The sequence below is a fragment of the Cupressus sempervirens genome, chromosome 7 (genome assembly GCF_028749045.1).
Source record: "Cupressus sempervirens isolate cs-2001-9-10 chromosome 7, ASM2874904v1, whole genome shotgun sequence".
Taxonomy (NCBI): Eukaryota; Viridiplantae; Streptophyta; class Pinopsida; order Cupressales; family Cupressaceae; genus Cupressus; species Cupressus sempervirens.
In genome coordinates, this window is record NC_143124.1 from 713,124,193 (window position 1) to 713,145,879 (window position 21,687).

Genomic DNA, 21,687 nt, shown 5'->3' on the forward strand with positions numbered 1-21,687 from the left:
AGGCATGGTAGTCAAAAGATTATCAATAAGATAGAGGAGAACAATCTAAATTGATCAACTAGACTCTAAATAACTAAACCCATTTGATAAAAATAAATAGAGGACCAAAACATAGTCTACCTTTGCCTTTGTTTTTTTCCATGTCCCTCACCATTTCCTTATGTGTGCCATGCTTCTTGGATTTACCATTAGGAAAATTTATGACACTTTAGTGCACAAGTGAAATAATATCTATATTTTTAGATTATATAGTCTAAGGCTAAACATTGCCACCCTATATGAGATCATGTGACCATGTGCATACACAAGATAATATTTAGAAATGAACACACACACATTACATGTGATTGACCTTTCTTAGAGGTAAAATTGGGAACAACAATACACACATTATTAAACTTGATTTATAATAAATCAATGCTCAAATATTATCTAGGACCATTACATTTTTGTATGCACATCAATTACCACATTATATCATTGATTTGTTCTCTTATTTTTTTCTCTTTTCAAATGGGCAATGCTAGTGTGTAGTCAATTTGAAGGAAATTTACATTAGTTGTAATATCTATTAGGTGCATGGACTTCAAGGGCCCACATGTTCCAAATTATTGGCCAAATATTAGCGAGCTTACTCTAGAAAGAGAGGTCACATGTTCAAATGCTATCTTGGGGGTAGGGTATGTAGACTTTGATAGTAGCACAAATAGGTGCTTCCTACATGGAGTATGAGATGGTAGTCCCATATTACTATATGTTATAGTGATCCATAAAAGGATCCATTTCCATTTCCATTTCCATTTCTATCTATCATCACACCATAGTATACTTTTTCTTTAATTAGAATGAATTGCATACTATTGAAAAATGTAACAATTTGAAACTTACATAAAAAAAATGCATCCACTCCCCCTTTACATTAATGTATGTATATTAATAGAGACAAAAAATTACATCAATAGAAAATGAATAAGACCATTATAAATCTAATGATCGAACCCCACAACATGAAATAATCTACAACCACACATATCCTTGCCTAATCATATTAAATCTACCTTCTTTATACCAAGTTGAGGTGCATATATTCTAGCACAATGTTAAAATCAACAATAAACTAAATACACTAGCAAGATTATTATCAATTTGTTTTGACCAAAAATATTCATATAAAAAAATATTAATTTCTTCTCAAATTTTAAATAGAAATTACATTATTTTAAATGAATTGTTCCAATGAGCATAGACTAGATTCATTGGATGTTTGTGGGTTGTATGTTAATGCTACTTGACAATGTAATTAAGTAAAAAACAGATAAAATTAAATTCCATTGCAACTCCCTTGGATGTATGCCTCAAACTCTATATTCAAGAACTCCCTTCTTCAATCATAGAGTGATTTCTTCTATGTGGGGATGGCTTGTAAGAAAAGGAAAGGAAATGACTCATACATAGCTTGCCCCCCTATATAATTTGAACTTATGACCTCTCTTTGAAAAACACAAGTTCTCCATCACTAGACCAACTTAAGTTGTACTTATAGAAGACCCGTATCTTCCATTAAATAGAATAATGAAAAATACTTACAAAAAGCTCTTGATAAGTAAACTAATGGATAGACATGTTAGCCCTTGGAGCGTTGTGCACTTCTGATGTTGTATCACCTTCAAGTTTCCTTGCAGGGGTATTGCTAGCTTCAGGAGTAAAGACTCCAGAGGCTATAAATATCTCTTTCTTTTCTGTTCTAAAAGCCAAATATATTAATGCAACCACATACAAAAGCATGAGGGGGAACACAATTAGCCCTATAAATACTGTAGCCACCTTGGGCAGATTATTGTGCACCAGCCACCCTCCAAAACCTGTGCTAAGATAGTATATATTGATGCATATAATACCTATTCCAAGTACCCAAGCAAGAACTGCAATCTGCAATCAAAAATTTCAAGGTACACTTCAGTTTAAAACAAAATGTTGGATCCAATTATGTTAGCATTAGCAATGATGATGATGAACACTTTGTTCTACTAATTTTATCAAATTTCTACAATCTATTAGTGTATCAGATAGTTATTTTTGGATTTGATTGCGTATATTTTATTAGTTTAACATTTCTGATCACACCCTGCAATCTATCATCAAGATATTTGGAAGTGCAAGGAGGTGAATCTTCAAGATTCATCTTGTTGCACTTCCAAATATCTTAATGGATCACGGAATTTAATCTGACATATTGATACAAGAAATATACACAATCAAATTGAAAAGCAACTTAGGGATACACTTTCCTTTAAACAATTTAATTTTGGAAAATGATGGCTTACTGGAAGTGGATTTTTGTGGGGTCCCATCTTTGTCTTGCTACTAGTGAACTTTAGAAGTGGGATCAAAGCAAAAGGTAATTCAAATGACAATATCATCTGCATGAACATGTATATAGAGAGAGTCAGTGAATTTTTTTAGGAACGGCAAAATCTAAGCACAAATTTACCAAATAAACTGTGAGTACATACAGAGGCAATGATAATTAGCTTTCCAGCACCAGAAGATCCACTTATGATGGACACCACTAAGCTTGGTACTATTGCAATGCACCGTGTTATAAGATTACGCTTCCATGTTTTTATTTTAAGGTTCAGAAATCCCTGTGAAAAAAATTGAAGCAAAAAATGGATTAAGTATTTTCGAAATGGGGTTCTTCGGGGGCTTATAGAAAGTTAATAAGGATTATGAAAGTGTTTTGGGCGTTTTAAAGAAAAGCTTCAAATCATCCATATAAACAATCACGACTTTCTAATTCTAGATCTCTAAAGGTGATATCCATCCATACCCAAAAAAATAAATTTCAATTGTTTCAAATTGGGGATTTTTTGAAGAATGTAGAAGTTTGAAGGATTTTTTGAAGAATGTAGAAGTTTGAAAATGTTACGGGCATTTTACCTGCATGACATACTGCCCTGCATATGTTCCTGTGATAGTTGAGCTCTGCCCAGATGCCAACAATGCAACTGCAAAAACCTTTGAGCTCCATTCTCCAAGAACATTCTACACACATTAACATAGATACCTGATTTATATAACTAATTTGAAGTGCATACCAATGACAAATTAACCCAGGTTTCTTGAAAGTGGTTCTGTTGCCGATTTGAATTCACTAATCATTGAATCATTACAAAATGGGAAAAGGTATTTTTAAAACGATGATATGTGGAACAGGAAATACCAATTTCATTGAAAAATGGTTATTGTTGGAGAAATTCAAATGCAGAGCAATTCGGGAAAAAAGAAGGAAGCTAAGATCATCTTACTTTGAGAAGAAATGAAGATTTGTTGAGGTCCAAGTCACTACAGTTATCAACGTCTTCAGGTGATAAGTTGGGTTTTGAACAAACCGCACCACTCACAGACACAATAGACACGTTTATAATGAATGAAATGAACAAAGCAATCGCACTTTCTGAGACAAAATACTTGTATGCTGACTGCAAGATAGAAAACCATTTTGTTATAGGTAAATATCCTCCTTGTATTCAATTAAGTTTGATTGAAGTAAGACATGGGTTTTTCCTCGGTTGGATAAAACTTACATTGATTGCTGGAACAGAACGAGGTACTTTCCGTGAGAGAACTAAGGCAGAATGAAGAAATAAGTTGTGCCTGCAAGTGCACATTAAGTTGTAAATAATCAAACTTTAGCATAAGGGGCCTTAATAGCTTAATAGTTTTGCCTTTCAGCCATTAAAACAGGTTTCTGCATCTTTATGTTAATAGTTCATTGGTTACAAGACCTATGCAGTTGAAAATATTGTTGTAAAATGTGAGCAATTGCAACTACACCCTAAGTTAACAATCAATTTCGGATGAGAGAAATAAGGAATATGGGACGGAAAGAACTACCTGTACTTTTGGTTCTAAGGGCAGGAAGACGGTCTGGATAAACTTTGAAACTCGGTCTGTGAAGATGGGCATTGTTAGAGAAACCATCCAACCCAAGGTCCTTGAGAGAAATGATGGTAAAATTCATTTGGAGGAACTAATTGACCCGGCAATGGTGATTCTTAGTGACAGTGAGGTGCCGTAGAATCTCCTCAACAATACCTGGAACAACATGGTGGATAATTTCTGGTCAATTAAGTGGATTTACCATGAAATGGAGGAAATTAAGAATGAGCTGCAGGATCTGGAGAGGACGGAAGGGGCTCAAGGAACCAACAGAACTAGCTTTCTGGAAACCAGGGTAACAGAGATGGAGAAAATAATGGAAAGAATGGAGAGCTCTCTCCACAGCTCTGCTAACCAGAACCTTAATATTATCAAAGGTTTAAATGGTAATATTAAACAGCTGCATTCTATGTTGGAGGTTAGTACTGGGGTGAAGGATGATACAGATAATGAGGAGAACAGGGTTACTAAAAAGGATGTCATTCCCATGGTGGAGAGCCTGAGCAATAAAACGAGATCCAGTAAAAGAAAGAGGGACACAGAGGACTCTTTAGATGACATCTAGTTGATGACTGATGCGGTGGAGACCATGGAAAAGCTAGAGCTCAAGGCTGCAAAGCTGGTCAAAGATACAGTGCACTGACTTATTTTCCTGGCTTTTTTACCTCCCCTGGTTTTTTGTATGCTAGACTTGCCTGCTCTTTTTGAGGCAGTTTTTTCATATGTTTAGTTCTGGTGGCCTGTTATGACCTGTAGTTTTTTGTTGTTCTGCTTATTGCTCTGGACTTTAAGTTGGCTTTGTTATGTTTACTGTTGGGTTTCAGACACCCGTTAAAACTTGTTTTACTTAATCAAAAACAATTATTTATAAAAAACAGCTGAAATTACGGCATAACAAGGGCTCCAAGAAGTGAAATGGCAAGACCAGTTGCTCCACTTCCTTTTAGCTGAGGAACGAACAACCCTTTCAATATTTCTGTGGCTTCAGGCTTTGCATATGCTAGCTCTCCAATGAAACAGCCCAACATTACGAACACCAGAAGAGCCACAAACATCTCCAATTTTTGGATCTACAGTTCATATATCACTTATATCACTGTCTTAATGTGAACAGATTTTCACAATCTATTATTATATTTGAGAGATGCACTTCTGGATTAGATTGTGTGTTATACTTTTTGAATCAACAATTGAAATCACACACAGTGATCTATCATCAGGATGAGAAGAGAGGGAGGAGATACAAATGATGGATCACTGAGTTATATTTTTATCTCCTCCAACTCTTCTCATCCTGATGATGAATCACTGAGTGTGATTCGGAACATTGTTTCAAAAAGTATAACACACAATCTAAACCAAAAGTGCATCTCTCAAATATAACTATATCTTAATTAGAATTAAAAGAACTGGATGCATGAATGTATTTAGCACGTAAGAAATGGTTACTCCATATCGTTGCATTCCAAGAAGCAGAAGTGTGCTGAGCCCTGTTAGAAGAACCCCAATCCATATAGGTATGTGGAACAACATGTTCAGTGCAAAAGCAGATCCTATGACTACAATACAATTAGGTAACAATTACTATTAGTAGACACCCTAAATTTTTTTTCTTTAAATGCATCTATTCCTTTTCCTTGATTTGTTATATTGATAACAAAGTAATCCGTTGATGTTTCAAAATATTAACCTTCAGGAATGTCAGCTGCAATAACAGCCACTTCAGCTAGGATCCACAATAAAAAGTTTAGTTTCGCAGGATACTCTGCTCTGTAATGTTCAGCAAGATGCATGTCTGAAACATAACCAAAGTCCCATCATTGAAAATAATATATATTGACATCAAAATATATCCAAATCCATTATATTCTTATCAGTTTTCAAACAGAGACTAGACTGACCTGTACTGACTCCAAGTTTTGCTGCAAGAGATTGTATAATCAAGGCAAATACTGATGCCACAAGAATGATCCAGAGAAGCTGCAAGTCAAGGCAAAATAAAGCCATAAATGATCTTTGATAATAGTTGTTTTCCAGATAATATTAAAACCAAACCACTTATATTATTTGAACAAATACCTCATATTTGTACTGTGCACCAGCCTGCAAGTCAGTCTGTACTGAGGCACATCCAAAAATTAGCAACAAACAATTAGTTATCTCAAAATTAAGTTATTAACAAACACAAGTTATTAACACAAACACATATATAGAAGGCTGGTTAGATGTTCACAGTAACTTACAGTTTCCAGGATCAAGATATGCTATGCAAACCAGAAATCCAGGTCCAACAAACTCTAGTAACTTCCTCCACCATGGTTTCTGTAATAGTTTACAACTTATAAATAGTCAGAAGAAACTATGACACTGTTGGTACTTTCTGTACAGTTCAGTCCAGGCACTATAAAAGGACTAAAGCTGAAGCAAAGAGACTGCTTAACACAATTACAAGACAAAGAAGGAAGAGATACAGTAGAAAATATTAATTTAAAGTACTATCTACAAATGAATGTTCATGATTTTCCACCTAACTTTAGGAAAACTTTGATTTCGACTCAAAAGTCTCACAAGAGAGACAATCAAGGCACAAAGAAATTGTATACAGACTCTAGTTGATTTCTTTTTATATAAAATTGCCTAAATTGAAATAAATGATCATTGTTTTTTGATTTAATTATGTGATATTTATTTTTATTATTGTTGGTATCAAATTCTGTGATCCATCATGAATTGTTTTACTTTCCACAACTCTCTTATCTGATGATGATGATGGATCATAGAGTTTGATCCGAAACATAAGCTCTATGAAGTTGTAACTAGAAACAAAGCACAACAATCATTATAGACTGTACAAATCTAATATCTCGGAATGAAATAAATGTATTTCATCCTCGAAATAAATCGCAAACTCTGATACAATGGTGGCTGTCCTATTTCTCAGTCTACCTCTTTCTGGGCCCTAGTGATGGGCAATGTTCCTCTCTCTGAAGTAATCCAAGCCTCAGTACTTTTCTCAGCTTCTTCAGTAATGTCTGTAAACTGATGGTTCCCTGATTGCACTTCCATTTCCCAACACAAGAAACAGCTCACAACTTCAAAATGAATCCTTGTAACAATCTCTGCAAACTGTGAAGAGCTTCAGCTCTTGATGTTATTCTTATAGCATCAGAATTCAAATTCAAAGTATAATAATGGGAGATCAGGCATGAAGAAGGGTTGGGCCTACAAGTGAGTTGGCAGGCCTCCCTGTTTATGGGATTCACGTTATAGATGTCAAAATGAAAGCATCAAATGCCGCCATTTGCAGTCCTCATATGGTTGAAAGAAGGAGAATTTTTAGTTGGTGTACAGTTGTTCTTTGGGCATCATGTTAATAAAATGCAGATTTAAACATTATATATTCTAAAAGTGTTAAATAGTAGAAGTTAACCTTTTTTTTCCTAAGCTTAATTTTTTCCTTTAATGTGTGATGTTTAGAAATGACTGATGAAAGAAAAAATATGAAATTAAGTGAAAACAATAAAATTTTGCAGGACATAAGCTAATCCAATGTCACATCCCCTATCCAATTCAATGTCAATGATCTTGAACGTGCAATTCATGCATGAAAATTTACATTTTGTTTTCACTTGTTGCCCAAATTTTCTTGAGACGGAGATAAAGTCTATTTAAAACAGCAGAGCATTATAATGAACCCACTTGGACTGTTCTTTCGGAGTAGTGATGGGGCCGTAGAGGCGATTACAATACCATCTTTTTACTTGTTATAAATTATTCTTTTCGGAATTTTGTTTATTCATTCCTTTGTTTATCTTATTTCGGACGGATTTTTTAATAATAACCACCTCTTTCATTTTCTCACAGAAATAGGCACGGCCACAAATACCCCTTTCAGCTGACCTTCGGCAGTTTTGTTTTTACTTTTTGTTCGAATTGTTCAACTACTATGAAAATGAACAATACGGCAATAACATGCTTTAACGCGACGGTTTGGCCATTTTGATGTCTTTCATGTTTGGTTTTAGTAAAAGTACATGCACAAATGTGGGAAAGCAATTTTCTTTCTATATTTTATTTTAAAAATTCTAAACTAGCCCTTGCATTCATAGGCGGTGCAATAATTACGTCGATAGAAAGATATATCTTGTTTTATATACTAAGAAATTGAAAGGAGAGAAAATCAATTGTATTTTTCTTTTTTTGAACTAAAAGAGGGGTAAAAATTTTATTGAATACCAAAAAGAATAGAACAATAGAGAAAACAAAGAGTACTAAAGAGCTTTATCTTGGTCAACAAGTTGAGCCAACTTATGAGATAAATCAGGGGGAAGCATCCTATGATTAACAATGTTCCAATCCAGTGCATGCTTGGAGGCCCATTTATCCAAGCAATCAGCTACATCGTTCCACTCCTAAGGGATATGCATAAAAGACACAGAATCCAAAGAATTGCATAACTGAGTGATCTCTTGAATAACTGGAGCCAAAATGCCAGTCCACATCCACCGGGTTTCATCTATTTAATAAATTCACAACCACCTACGAGTCAATTTCACAAGTAATTCTTCTCCAGCCACGTTGGCAACACTGTTCCGTTGCAACTAAGATAGCAAGGTCTTCCATGAGGTTATTTGTATGGTAACCCTTGTAGATAGAAAACAAAAATTGAACATCACCAGAGCTGTCGCGCCCAACTCCCCCAATGCCAGCTGGTCTAGGATTTCCTTGAGAAGAGCCATTAGTGTTGATTTTAAGAACTCTAGCCTGGGGAGGAGTCCAATGCCCCTCATGATTAACACGTTGAGAGCACTGCCTAGCTCTATTCCTAGAGCATCTATGGGGGAGAGAGGGAGCACTGCCTTGAAGAGGAAAGGAGAGGCGTGAGTAAATACTAGCATCTCTAGGGTCCAAACCTTCACCAAAGTCACATTTAGCTAGGAGTCTTTCATGAAGAGAATGAGCAACCATAGGTGCCTGATCCCCAGCTGCACATCATGAAAGATCCTCCTATTTCTCTCAAGCTAAACATGCCATAAAATAAGGGAAGGGCCAATAGTCCATGCAACCTGAAGAAAAGAGGTCTTGGAAGGGGGACTACACATCATGAAAGATCCTCCTATTTCTCTCAAGCTAAACATGTCATAAAATAAGGGAAGGGCCAATAGTCCATGCAACCTGAAGAAAAGAGGTCTTAGAAGGGGGATGGCCTAGATGGTCCCAAAACTTAGACAAGGAAGAAACATACCAACACGCGCATCCACACACATTCCACCAGAAGTGCCAAATCTACTCGACAAAGGGGCATTGGAAAAAAAGGTGGGAAACAATCTCTTCACTATTGCAGCATGAGACACAGATGGAGGGCCCTTAGAAGCCTCTCTTGCAAAGATTCTCCCAAGTAAGACAACAATTGTAAACCAGAATCTAGACGAAAAAGTTACACTTAGGCCAAGAAAAGCTATTCCAAGCTTGCTTCCATCAAGAGACCTCCACCTTGCTAAATAGTTGCTTAGTCAATGCAAGGTACCTTGAAGAAATATAATACTTGCCAGAAGAAGCACCTCCCCAAGACAAAACATTAGGTTCCTACAGAGAGCTGCACTCCTTAGAAGCCAAGATTTGAGAAAGCTCCAACTGATCCCCCAGAGAGCCATCCGACAGCCAATCAGAAGAATTCTTCCATATGTAACTAACAACAAGGCCCAGGTTATGAGCCTCCTTATAATGAGCCACCTTATTCCATCCAGTAGAAAAGAAAAAATCACAAAGAGGTTGTAAGTGCAGTTGAGAGGACAAGAGAGGAGGATGCCCATTCTAGGAATCACTCCAAAATAAAGCCTTTGTGCCTCTGTTACAGATCCAAAATAGACTTCTCTTCACCATGTGAGCACCAATCTTGAGGGTATTCCACACCATAGAGCCTCTTCACTCAAGACGAAACCTGGAAACATCTGAAGGTTCAAGGCCAGGTAAATACTTGTGTGATAGGATACAGGCCCAAAGCTAAGACTAATTGGAACACCAACACCAATAGAGCTTGGCAGCAAGAGCTTGATTGCACAAGATAGTAGAACAAAGGCCGAGGCCTCCTTCCTTTTTTTCCTTGGAAACGGTATCCCAATTGATGAGGCTCCATTTAGTATTTTGCAAATTGCTGCTACAAAGAAATTGGCAAAAAAACATCAAATTTCTTAAGAAAATATGCCAGGGCAGCCTAAACCATGCTTCTATGTATGGGAAGGGCTTGAATCATAGAATACAGGAGAGTCACCTTGCCACCAGTAGAGAGCTAGCTATGAGTCAAATGATTGACTTTTTGTCGAAGCTTGTCAAGCAAGTCTGCCAAAAGAGCCTGGGCTGTCTTCCCAGCACAATAGGGACCCCCAAGTAAGTTAGAGCTAGAGACTCAATCTGAAATTTCAGGATATTAGCAATCCTCTACTGGATAGGCTCAGGAGTGTTGAAGAAAAAAATAGAGGATTTATGGTCATTGATTTTCTAACCAGAGGTAGCCCAATAAGTATCCAAGGTGAGCCGAAAGGCTTTAGCTTCTCGAATCTGAGCTCTCCTAACAAGGACCATATCATCAAAAAATTGGAGGTGAGAAAGAGTGAGCAGACCATTTCCCCATTGCTAGCCCTGAATCAGATTTTGGGAAACATGAGACTTGATAAGTCTGCCAAGTCCCTCATCCATAATGATTAACAAATAAGGAGAAAGGGGATCTCCCTAGCGAAGACCCCTAGAGGCCCCAAAAAGCTTTGACAGTTCACAATTAAGAAGGACTGAGAAGAGGGAGTAGTAACACAGCTCAAAACCCAACTAACCCATTCCTAACTGAAGCTAAAAGGCAGAAGAACTTTTCGCAAGAAACCCCAATTGAATTTGTCATAAGCCATAGCCATATCAAGCTTGATGTACATGGTGCATTCTCTCGAAGTACACATAGAGTGATTGGCTTCAGAAGCAATAACCACCCCATCCAAAATTTGTTTTCCAGCCACAAAACCCCCTTATTCCTTAGAGATAACCATGGGAAGCCAAACTTTAAGCCTCTCTGCTATGAGCTTAGTAATGATTTTATAGACCACATTATAAAGAGCGATGGGCCTAAAGAAGTCTAGCTAATTAGCCTCTTCCTTCTTCGGAATAAGGACTAGCAAAGTAACATTCAAAGCTGGGAGCATATCTTTGTTGGAATAGGACTCCTAAACCACATCCAAAAGGTCATGATTGATAATATCCCAAATTTCCTAGAATAATTTAGCAGGGAAGCCATTAGGCCTTGGAGCTTTTCCCTTACGCAAGCTGAAGACCACCTCCTCCAAGGAAAACATACAAATCGGCCACATAAGAGAGTCATTCATCTACCTATTCACAATAGAGGGAATACAGGACAATATTGTATTCTCCTCAATCTCCATTAGAGGCAAGTCATCTGGAAAGAGAGCAGTGTAAAACTAAATAGCTTCCTTGAACACAACTTGAGAGGATGTCATATGCATCCCCTCAAAAGTAACAAGAAAAGAAATGTAACTCCTATTACGTTGAGCCTGCATAGATTTATGGAAAAATGCGGTGTTCTTGTCCCCTTCTTGAAGCCAGTCAACTCAAGCCTTTTGCTTCCAATAAATTTCTTCTCCAAGATCCCACTTTGCTAAATCACTAGAAGCTTTGGATTCCGCTATACCAAGAGCTTCAGAAAAACCCAAATCTCGAATCTGCCTAGTAATAACATCAAGATGATCATGAGCCCCCTTCTTCATAATGTGGAGATTACTAAAACAATTCCTGTTCCAATTCTTCAACTTCCTTTTGACATACTATGATTTTTTAGAGAAGGAGAACATAGTAGTGCCATAGGCAGGGCCTCCCTATCGCCACTAGTGAGCCATTAAATCATATAGAGAAGAGTCTCGAAGCCACAACAGCTCAAACTTAAAGGGAGGCTTCTTGGGGACAACAACATAACTAGCCATGGGCTTAATAAGCTAGTGGTTAGAGCCTCTCTAATCAAGAATTTCAGAAGAGAGAGAAAGAGAGCCACAATTCCAAAAGCAAGAAACCAGGAACCTATCCAAGCATTCCGAGATGGCATCATCTCCAACACTTCTATTGTTCCAAGTAAAGAGTCCATTAAGAGGTTTGACATCAAAGAGATGTAAAAGATCTATATTTTCTCGAAGAAGCTCAGAAGAAGGACCTAAGCGAGCTAGCTCACTCTGCTTCTCCTCCAAATTGATGGCACAGTTGAAATCCTTGGCCACAATCCAAGGCAAGAATGGGTGATAACTTCTAACATGCCCAATATGTTCCCAGAGCTTAATCTTGCTAGGGAGATCAATAGGGCCATACACATTAGTAACAAGAATCAACTCTCCAGTTTCCAGAGAAGAGGCCACCATTGAGAGAGCTGAGTGGCAAGAGATCCAGTAAAGAGGCACAAATTTGCTAGGATCCCAACAAATGGCAAGACCACTAGAGCTCCCCAAAGCACCAACACACTATCATTGCCCCAGAAACCAAATTTTAGGTGCACATCTAAACATGGAATCCATTGAAATTTTGGTCTCTTGGATACAAAGAATATCTGGAGAATGATTAGCTAGCAGCTCATGAAAAGCTTTTTTTTTGGGGATGTTATTCAACCCCCTCACATTCCATGAGAGAATAATCATTGAGTAGAGTGGAGAAAATGTTCATCCATGGTCTTTACGACCCCAGAATCTACCAGTAAATCTCCTATAAGTTTAATTTTTTTCTTGATCTTACTTTCACCCAACTCTTGAGGGAGTAGAAAAAGAGACTTTCTTGAGTAGTCTTTGCATCAGGCCTAAAGCAAGAGAAGATCCCTTTCCTTTACTAGAGGTAAACACATCTTTGACCAAATTTGCCAAAAGAATATCCTTTTCCTGTGGAGCAGGAGAAACTAGAAGGGCACCAAACTTAGGGCCAATAGACGTCTCCAGCTTCTGCTGAACTACAACATCCTAGTTGCCACTAAGAATAGAACTCCTCCCCTCTAAGCCAAGAACCCCACACTAAGCCTCTGCAGGAATGCCTTCTTCTATGACCATGTTGTTGAGAACCTCAAATTGATTAAACCCTAAGTCCACTGGCCGATCTAGATGAGATTACTTCTAACCCCTCCCCTTGTCATGGTTTCAAGCAGGGATTAAACCATTCTTATCAGGACTAGTAGTATTGGATGGCCCTTGCCCCTAACTTGAAGTGTTCATTTAAGCTTTCCCTTTACTAGTACTATCAATCTAAACTTTCCCTGTTCTAGTACTAATAGTTTGACCAATCCCCTTACCATCATTTTCCATCCTTGGGCCTGAGAACCCACTAGGGGTACCATTGCCTTTAGAGCCTTGAGGGCATTGGCATTGTAAATGACCATATGCATGGAAAATGCGACATCGGAAGGGAAGGGATTCATAGTCTAACTGTTGAATCCAAGAAGAAGAGCCTAGGCACATTTCCAAAGAATCTACCAAAGGATTATTTAAATCAATTTCAACACAAATATGGGCATAAGAAATAACCCTTTTATCCAGTGATTGATGTGCTATAGCAGTTAGCTTGCTAGGCACAACAACAATTTGTTGAAGGATATCCTCTTGCCAAAACTCCAAAGGAAGCCAGAATAGGTGGATCCAAATAGGAACCCTTGACGGGAGATCCTTAGTAGAATTGAAACCCATATGCCAAGGTTTGACAAAAAGACCCACATAGTCACAAAAATATGGGCCTCCCTCAAAGACCCAGTTCCTATCTGACATGCAAGAGAAAGTCACCAAAAAGTAGCTATTACTAGCCAACATAATATCCATATCACCTTCCACCTACCATGAACAATGAATCCAAGCTTCCAAAACTAACAAGGAAATCCAAATACCAAGAAACTTGCATATCAATGCATGTGTGACCAAATAGTCCACATCTTCCATTATTGCCTCCGGAGGGATAACCAACATAGGTCGATCTTGGCTACATGGAAGGCATCCATTAACTTTATTTAACTTTGAGCAACTAACATAAAATGTCTCCTTCTCTTATGAACTCACCTTGGGAGAAGATCCACCACAAGTTGAGGTTCCAACAAGAATGAGACTCTTGGCAATCTTGCTCATGGCCATAAGAGCCCAACAAACAAGCCCCCTCACATATAATCCAAACAACAACACTCAGCCCTCACACACCTCTCTATCAATTTTGCAGCTAAGGCACTGACAAAAGTATAGATAGATATCAATTCATTACTAAAGCCTAAAAATTGTTAGCAGATAGTGAAAATTTCCATGGACGAAGCTTTATGTAAGCATGCTACAATAAGACTTTATAAAATGATTTTCCAGTGAATAAAAAAGGCATATTTTATAAGACTTTTGATATTTTATTAATGTGAGAAAACCCCCAAAAAAACCTTAGCAATAAAGCCAAGGAGATAAACAATCGACCTATATATAATGAAGCCTTGTATTTCTCCTTATTCTCATTCATATATCTTGTTTTATATGCTAAGAAATTGAAAGGAGAGAAAATCAATTGGATTTCTCCTTATTCTCATTCACCTCCTCCAACTTCCCCTTTCTCCTCACTCCTTTTTTTCCTTTCTAGTTTTGTCTCTTCTTCTTCTTCTTCTTCTTCTCCTCTTTCTCCATTCTATTCTCTTCATTCCTTTTAATTTCTTCATTGAAAGGGGAGAAAATCAATTGTATTTCTCCTTATTCTCATTCTCCTCATCCAGCCTTGTAAGGAAACTTGGCAACAAAGAATATAACCGTTTCCACATAGCCCATAATAGATCTGAAATAAACACGGAATTAAAATCTACATGCAAGAGAATAGACAACATACCCACAAAATTGTGACACAAGATATACCCTGGGAAACCCTCATTGAGGGAAAAACCCAGCCTCCAAAAGCATCCATCACCATATATTATTCAGCAAAAATACCATTGCCATACAACCATGGAAGCCTTCATGGCCATAACCACAACCGAACAAACTATGTGAACAAGCATGAATCCACACATCCCATGCCATGCTTTCAACCTTCACAAATGCTCCCTTGGCTAACCTGTCAAGCCTTGTCCCGCTCGACTCTTGCCTTTTTTCCCTTCTTGTCACTCTACAACAAATACCCTTGTGGCTGCTTATATAGTAGCAAGTCTCACAAAACCACTAAGTGGTATTACATAAACCATGTGCTAAAACCATGTGCTACCTAACCCACTGACCCCACATTTAATATTGGGCATTTAATTCTTTTTCCCAATATTAAATAATTACATAAAATATTTTTACAATGTTACAATACAACTCATCAAGAATATTCCATGAGAATCTTTACATGTTGCACGTCCATCTAGGCACAACATTACATAATAAAAATATAACAATATTATGCAATGTGTGCAACACCCATTATCTCAACAATCTTCCACTTGTTGTATACATTGCATAGGGTCAATCCGTAGCCACATAAATGAACAAGGGAACAATCCCTCCCAACACATCCACCATCATAGATCAAAATACACCAAGTGCTCCATCCTGGTACCCGCAACAAAATCGAAGTATCCAACATCTCAAACATGAATGATCTCACCTCTTATTATGCCACTCCCACTGGACATACATAGAAGCCATCCAAAGAGAAAACCACCCAACTTGTCGCATTAGAAGATCATAAAATCCTGTACCAACTGAAATTCCAAGCACAAAAACTTGATCCAAAGGTAATCACATGTATCCGTAGTTGTCAAAATATCCGTAGCTGAAATAGCACCCACAGCAAGTGCCAAACCCATCCAACTATCCATACCTCAAAGGTATAACAAGTGAATCTTATATCACTGACATATCCAATCTGCAACCTACAATCACAAGCCTCAAGAGCAATACCTGCCACATATATACCAAGAAGCTCCCACTGCAAAAGATAATGTCAAATCTATAACCAATCCACTCACAACATCTCAAAGAAGTGAATCCATGTAGCATCAAGGACATCCGCAATACATAAACTAATATCCTACAAGAAAAACTCTCATAACAAGTCTCCAATAGTCTCCCAAATTCTCCACAACCAACAAAGGAAAGAGATAAAGAAATAACCATGTCATCTCTCACATGACATACATGAGCACAAACTAGTGATCACAATCTCTAACCAATCTCAAATCCAATGTAAGCAAAACTGAACATCCAGGAAGATAACCAAGACCAAAGAAACCATGCAAATCATAACCTGTATCATGTCCTTCTACACACACCTCTAGATGTAAACTATGCAAGTATGATCTCCTCCATAAAACCCCACAAGAAGCCTCAACAACACCCAAACCATACCATATAACTAATCATAGATGTAAGCCTCTCACAAGAAGATCAAACTCAATAAACCATTCCTAAACCAAGGAATATGCCCAATATAAAACCATCTCCCAAACTAAACCAGCATAACAACATATGCACATGGAGATAACCAATGCTTAACCATCTCTCAAATGAACCCTCCAGAACTAACTCATGTACCATAGCTCAAGATCCATATCCATGAAAGATAAGCACAAATATAATGCAACTGAGAGAAAACAATGGGCTATACCTCTCAAGTAGCAAACCGCCGAGTAAACCAAGAGTGGGGAATGAGAATGCTTATCAAGATACCCAAGTCTCCAACCAAGACTCATCTAAGAACAATCTCCTCTCAAGTCCATATTAGGTGACTGCCCCTTGGACTTCCTGCTGAAACCATCAACCATCCCAACAAATACTTCTCTAATCTAAGAGAAATCAGCATCACCACCGTCTCTAAGTATCCATGAGCACCTATAACCAATCAATTCATGCCAACTCCAAATGCAACATAGCAATATCATGAAGTATCTAGGTTATGATCAGTGTACTCAATACCAAGAAACTAAACCAAGATCAATGTCAAAGTTTCAACCATGGCCTTAGGAACATAAACATGACAACATGATCTTACCATCTCAACTAAAGAGATAACATGCTCCACATGAACACACCATAACATGTCACAAATCTAAACGCGTATCAAGAGTATACCATGACATAATAATGAAACCATCCTTATACCAAGGATAACATGTCAAATAAAAACATAAACCGCACCTTTGCCAAGAACCCTGTGAGTCCTCAAGATGCAACCATCTCCACACACCATGAAGAAAAACATCTCCTCATACTAGGAAGAACCATCTCCACATACCATGAAGATAACCAAGAACTCCATGAGTCCTCAAGATCTAACCATCTTCAAACACCATGAAGATAACAAGTGCACCATGCAAATGTCAAAGATGCTTCTGCAGCAACAGGATCTAAGACAAACCTCCAACATCTGCAAATACTCAATAAATATATCAATGCCAACAACTCCCACTCAACCGTGGTACCAAGTCACCTATGACATCATAAAATCCATCTCCTACTTGAAGATCCAAACCAAACCAGGAACTAATCCTGCACTGTCACCCCATCACTGTCACAAGCTCCCACTAAATCGTGTATCCAAGCTATCCATGACATCATGATGAAAACCCATCCTCTAACTATGAGAATCAACCAAGACATCAAACCATCAAAGAACTCAAAGTGCACATCATGAGCTCCTCAAAAGAAACCAAATAACCATGATCCTCAACCAAGAAGATCTACCATCATAACTGAATCAAAAAATCTAAGCTAATAAACATCAAGGATGTACCTGTATAACCAATCATGTCATGCCAAAATCTATGATACCATGATCACATCCATGAACCGAGCATCTGTCTCTCAAAGTGTCCAACCTGTCAGCATAGTCAACCACAATCCTCTGCCAAGACTATACCTGGTAACAACATCTCATCCCTTCTACATGAAGATAAAATCATGTGACTTAGGGCATAGACAACCCAAATCCAAGCCACCAATCTGAATATGCATCAATAATGAAAGATCAATGGGCAAAGACAACCAATAACCAAGCTATAAATGCAACCTGTAAGTATAGACTGCTTACAACACTGCACAACTTGTAGACCCAATAGGTCATCATGCATATCCAAACCAAACACTGATAACCATATCATCATGAGACCAATCTGAATATGAACTGAGTATACAATGACATCAAAACTTAAATCTCCAATGTCATAAACTCACAATGTTACCATAGTCAAAACATACCATAAACTGTTCAGATAAATATATCAACAAATAAATCATGCCAAACTTACACCAAATCTGAACCAATGTGTAGAGCTCTCCAAGAGCTTTCCATTGACTACTCGAAGTCCAAAATTTGACTCCGTATGCCCAAGTTATGCCCTAATCCGTGCTCAAAATAAACAACATCTGACTTTAGGGCTCTTAAAACATGACAAAATTTTAAAATAATTGAACCAAACCTATGCCATGTTGTAGTGCTCTGAATTAGCTTTCCAACGCTTGTAAGAACTCTGAAATTCGATATTCTGAGAGAAAGTTATGGCCGTTTTACTAAGACAGTCTTTTTACCATTTTCAATATGATTTTTCATTTTTTATTTTTTCAGTGACGAAAATTTCGACGGGATTATATTTGACGGCCATCATGGGTTGAAACCAAAAAACTCTTTCATTTCCTCTGAACATGGCCAAACTAGGGCATATTATATATCAAAATTTATGAAAATGTTGACTCGGATCCAATGGCGAGGTCTGTTTTTACCCAGGAGGTCATTTATGCAAGCTACCCCCTAAAACCCTCATTTAAATGAAACATCCGAAAAAAATCTTTTGTCCAAAAATTTCCCATGCCCAAATATTTTAACATCCCCTCGTAACAGCAAACCCAAAACCTTCACATCTGCAATAAATCATTCATTTATCTTGCCCTTTTCTTTTATCCTCTCATGCATTCCCATGGATTCAATCTAGGGTTACAATAATAAAACCATAGCTCTGATACCACTTGTAAGGAAACTTGGCAACAAAGAATATAACTGTTTCCACATAACCCATAATAGATCTGAAATAAACACGGAATTAAAATCCACATGCAAGAGAATAGACAACATACCCACAAAATTGTGACACAAGATATATCCTGGGAAACCCTCATTGAGGGAAAAACCCAGCCTCCAAAAGCATCCATCACCATATATTATTCAGCAAAAATACCATTGCCATACAACCATGGAAGCCTTCATAGCCATAACCACAACCGAGCAAACTATGTGAACAAGCATGAATCCACACATCCCATGCCATGCTTTCAACCTTCACAAATGCTCCCTTGGCTAACCTGTCAAGCCTTGTCCCACTCGACTCTTGCCTTTTTTCTCTTCTTGTCACTCTACAACAAATACCCTTGTGGCTGCTTATATAGTAGCAAGTCTCACAAAACCACTAAGTGGTATTACATAAACCATGTGCTAAAACCATGTGCTACCTAATCCATTGACCCCACATTTAATATTGGACATTTAATTCTTTTTCCCAATATTAAATAATTACATAAAATATTTTTACAATGTTACAATACAACTCATCAAGAATATTCCATGGGAATCTTTACATGTTGCACGCCCATCTAGGCACAACATTATATAATAAAAATAAAATAAAATAATAAAATATAACAATATTATTCAATTTTTGCAACACCCATTATCTCAACAAGCCTCCCCTTTCTCCTTACTCCTTTTTGCCTTTCTAGTTTTGTCTTTTGTTGTTGTTCTTCCTCTCCTCTTTCTCCATTCTATTCTCTTCATTCCTTTTAATTTCTTCTTTTTCTTTTCCTCCTTATTCTCGGTTTGCCTTTTATTTTTCTTTGTCTACTTCATCTTTCCCTTATCCTTCTTCCTCTTGGCCTTCTCCTTCCCTTTCTTCCTCATCTTTTCTTCATTTTTCTGCTTCTTGTTCTTCCATTTTCTTCTTCTCCCTCTACTCTTTTGCCTCCTCTTCCTCCTCCTCATCTTCTTCTCCTCCTTGCTTCTTTTTTTGCTCTTTTTTTTTCCCATTTTTCTTCTTGTACTACTATTTCTTCATATTCCATTTCTTCTTCTCCTTTTTCTTATTCTACTTCTCTTTCATCTTCTTCTCCATTTTATTGTCACACTTCTTCATTTGTTGTTCTTCGGATGAAAGGGTGCCCTAGATTATTTTTTCAAATTCGTCCTTCAACTTCTTCTTTCCATTCTTTTATTGAAAAGAGGGAGTGTCCTATATATTTTTTCCAATAACTTTATCGACTATGTTTAAAATCAATTATATTGTTTATTCAATATAGAATGTAAACTATCAAGTTTTTTCTTGACTATGTCCCATCTATCCCTCTAATGATTTCATTATAGTGTCACTTGTTAAATTTTTTTTTTTTGAATATAAAAGTGTCAAGATTTTTAAATAGTTTTCAAATATATAAAATAGTTAGATAATAAAATAAAATTAGTATACTTTTTTTAAAGAAAAATCTATCTCTAACATTTCTAGAAATATCATTATAGAAGTGTGTTATTTTCATTGTTTTCTTATTTATACTATTTTTTATATTTTATTTAAAAATAAAAATATATAATCTAATAAATAAAGAAGTAAATAATGAGATATTATTCAATATATTTGAACTAATGATCATTTTAAATAAAATATTTTTATCAAAAATCTTTAATCACTGAAGTGCTATTTAAGATAAATAAATAAAGGAATAATCATTTGAAATGATTTACTTAAAAGTTATTTTATTCCTAGTTTATTTATTTACTTAAAAGTGGTTTTGTATTAAAAATTCTTAATAACTATTTTATTGCTCTCCATGAGCTTAGAGTAAAAATTGAAAAAGGAATTCTCAATTGAATCCCCATCCTATTACTCTTGCAAAATTAAGGAATGGTAAAGCTTACTCATATTAAAAAAGCTATTCATCATCATTTTCCTCAAAAGTATGTCTTTAATGTTCATTCTCCCTGCTATACAAAATAATAATAAAATAACATATAGTTAGATGTAAATTGATTTTAATAAAAAGGAGCACCCCTTTAGCTATTCAGCCCAAGAAAAGTCTTAAATAAAAAGGAGCACCCTTTAAGCGATTTAGCCCAAGAAAAGCCACTCTTGCTCCCGCTCCAAAATATCGTAAACCTAATCGCTGTTTGTGTCTTGACAAAATTGACAGCTGAACGATAAAATCAAAAAATTCATTAAGGGTGCAATCCCATGGAGGGGGCTTCCTAAAAATATTAAATGGGAGCTACTAAGACTTTTTAGGATAATTTTAAAGTGGGAGATCCCATGAATTTTGAAGTGGAGTTTATGCTTAAAAGTTTAACCTCCACAGTTTATGGAAGTTGGTGGTCTAATGAATTGCATTGTTAATTTACATGACTAAATCATTTAAAATAATATTGATAAGAATTAAAAAATATATTTTATTGACAAGTGGCAGACAAAAAACCTAAGCTGGTGGGGCAATTTCTAGCCCCCCACCTTTTCTACTCGCTCAAATTCGCACCCTAAAATGTAGGGGCAGCTAATTTTTAGGAGAATATTCTATTTAATCCCATAACATTTTTTTGTTTCACTTCATGGGACCTTCCACTTCATAAAAATAGATCTCGGAGCCCCCCTCATTAGACCTCACCCTTAACTTTTTTACTTCTATGAAAAACTCTAGCTCAACAATAGTACCAAATTGCCAGACAAGCACAATTTTGATTTTTCACACTTTTCTGTGACCACTT

The 21,687-nt window shown here is 36.8% G+C and overlaps 1 protein-coding gene across 1 annotated transcript; it reads right to left on the bottom strand.

Moving 5' to 3' along the window:
• Positions 1-1,300: 1,300 nt before the first annotated feature.
• Positions 1,301-7,008, bottom strand: LOC149549217 (metal transporter Nramp7.2-like). The gene is made up of 13 exons (XM_089794874.1): positions 6,889-7,008; positions 6,186-6,264; positions 6,022-6,062; positions 5,844-5,922; positions 5,633-5,737; positions 5,392-5,501; positions 4,831-5,012; positions 3,588-3,657; positions 3,309-3,482; positions 2,941-3,045; positions 2,514-2,645; positions 2,325-2,420; positions 1,301-1,929 (listed from the first exon to the last, which is right to left on the bottom strand). Exons 1-13 carry the CDS (start codon positions 7,006-7,008, stop codon positions 1,609-1,611), a joined length of 1,614 nt encoding a protein of 537 aa, XP_089651000.1. The 3' UTR covers positions 1,301-1,608.
• Between the last annotated feature and the right edge of the window lie 14,679 nt (positions 7,009-21,687).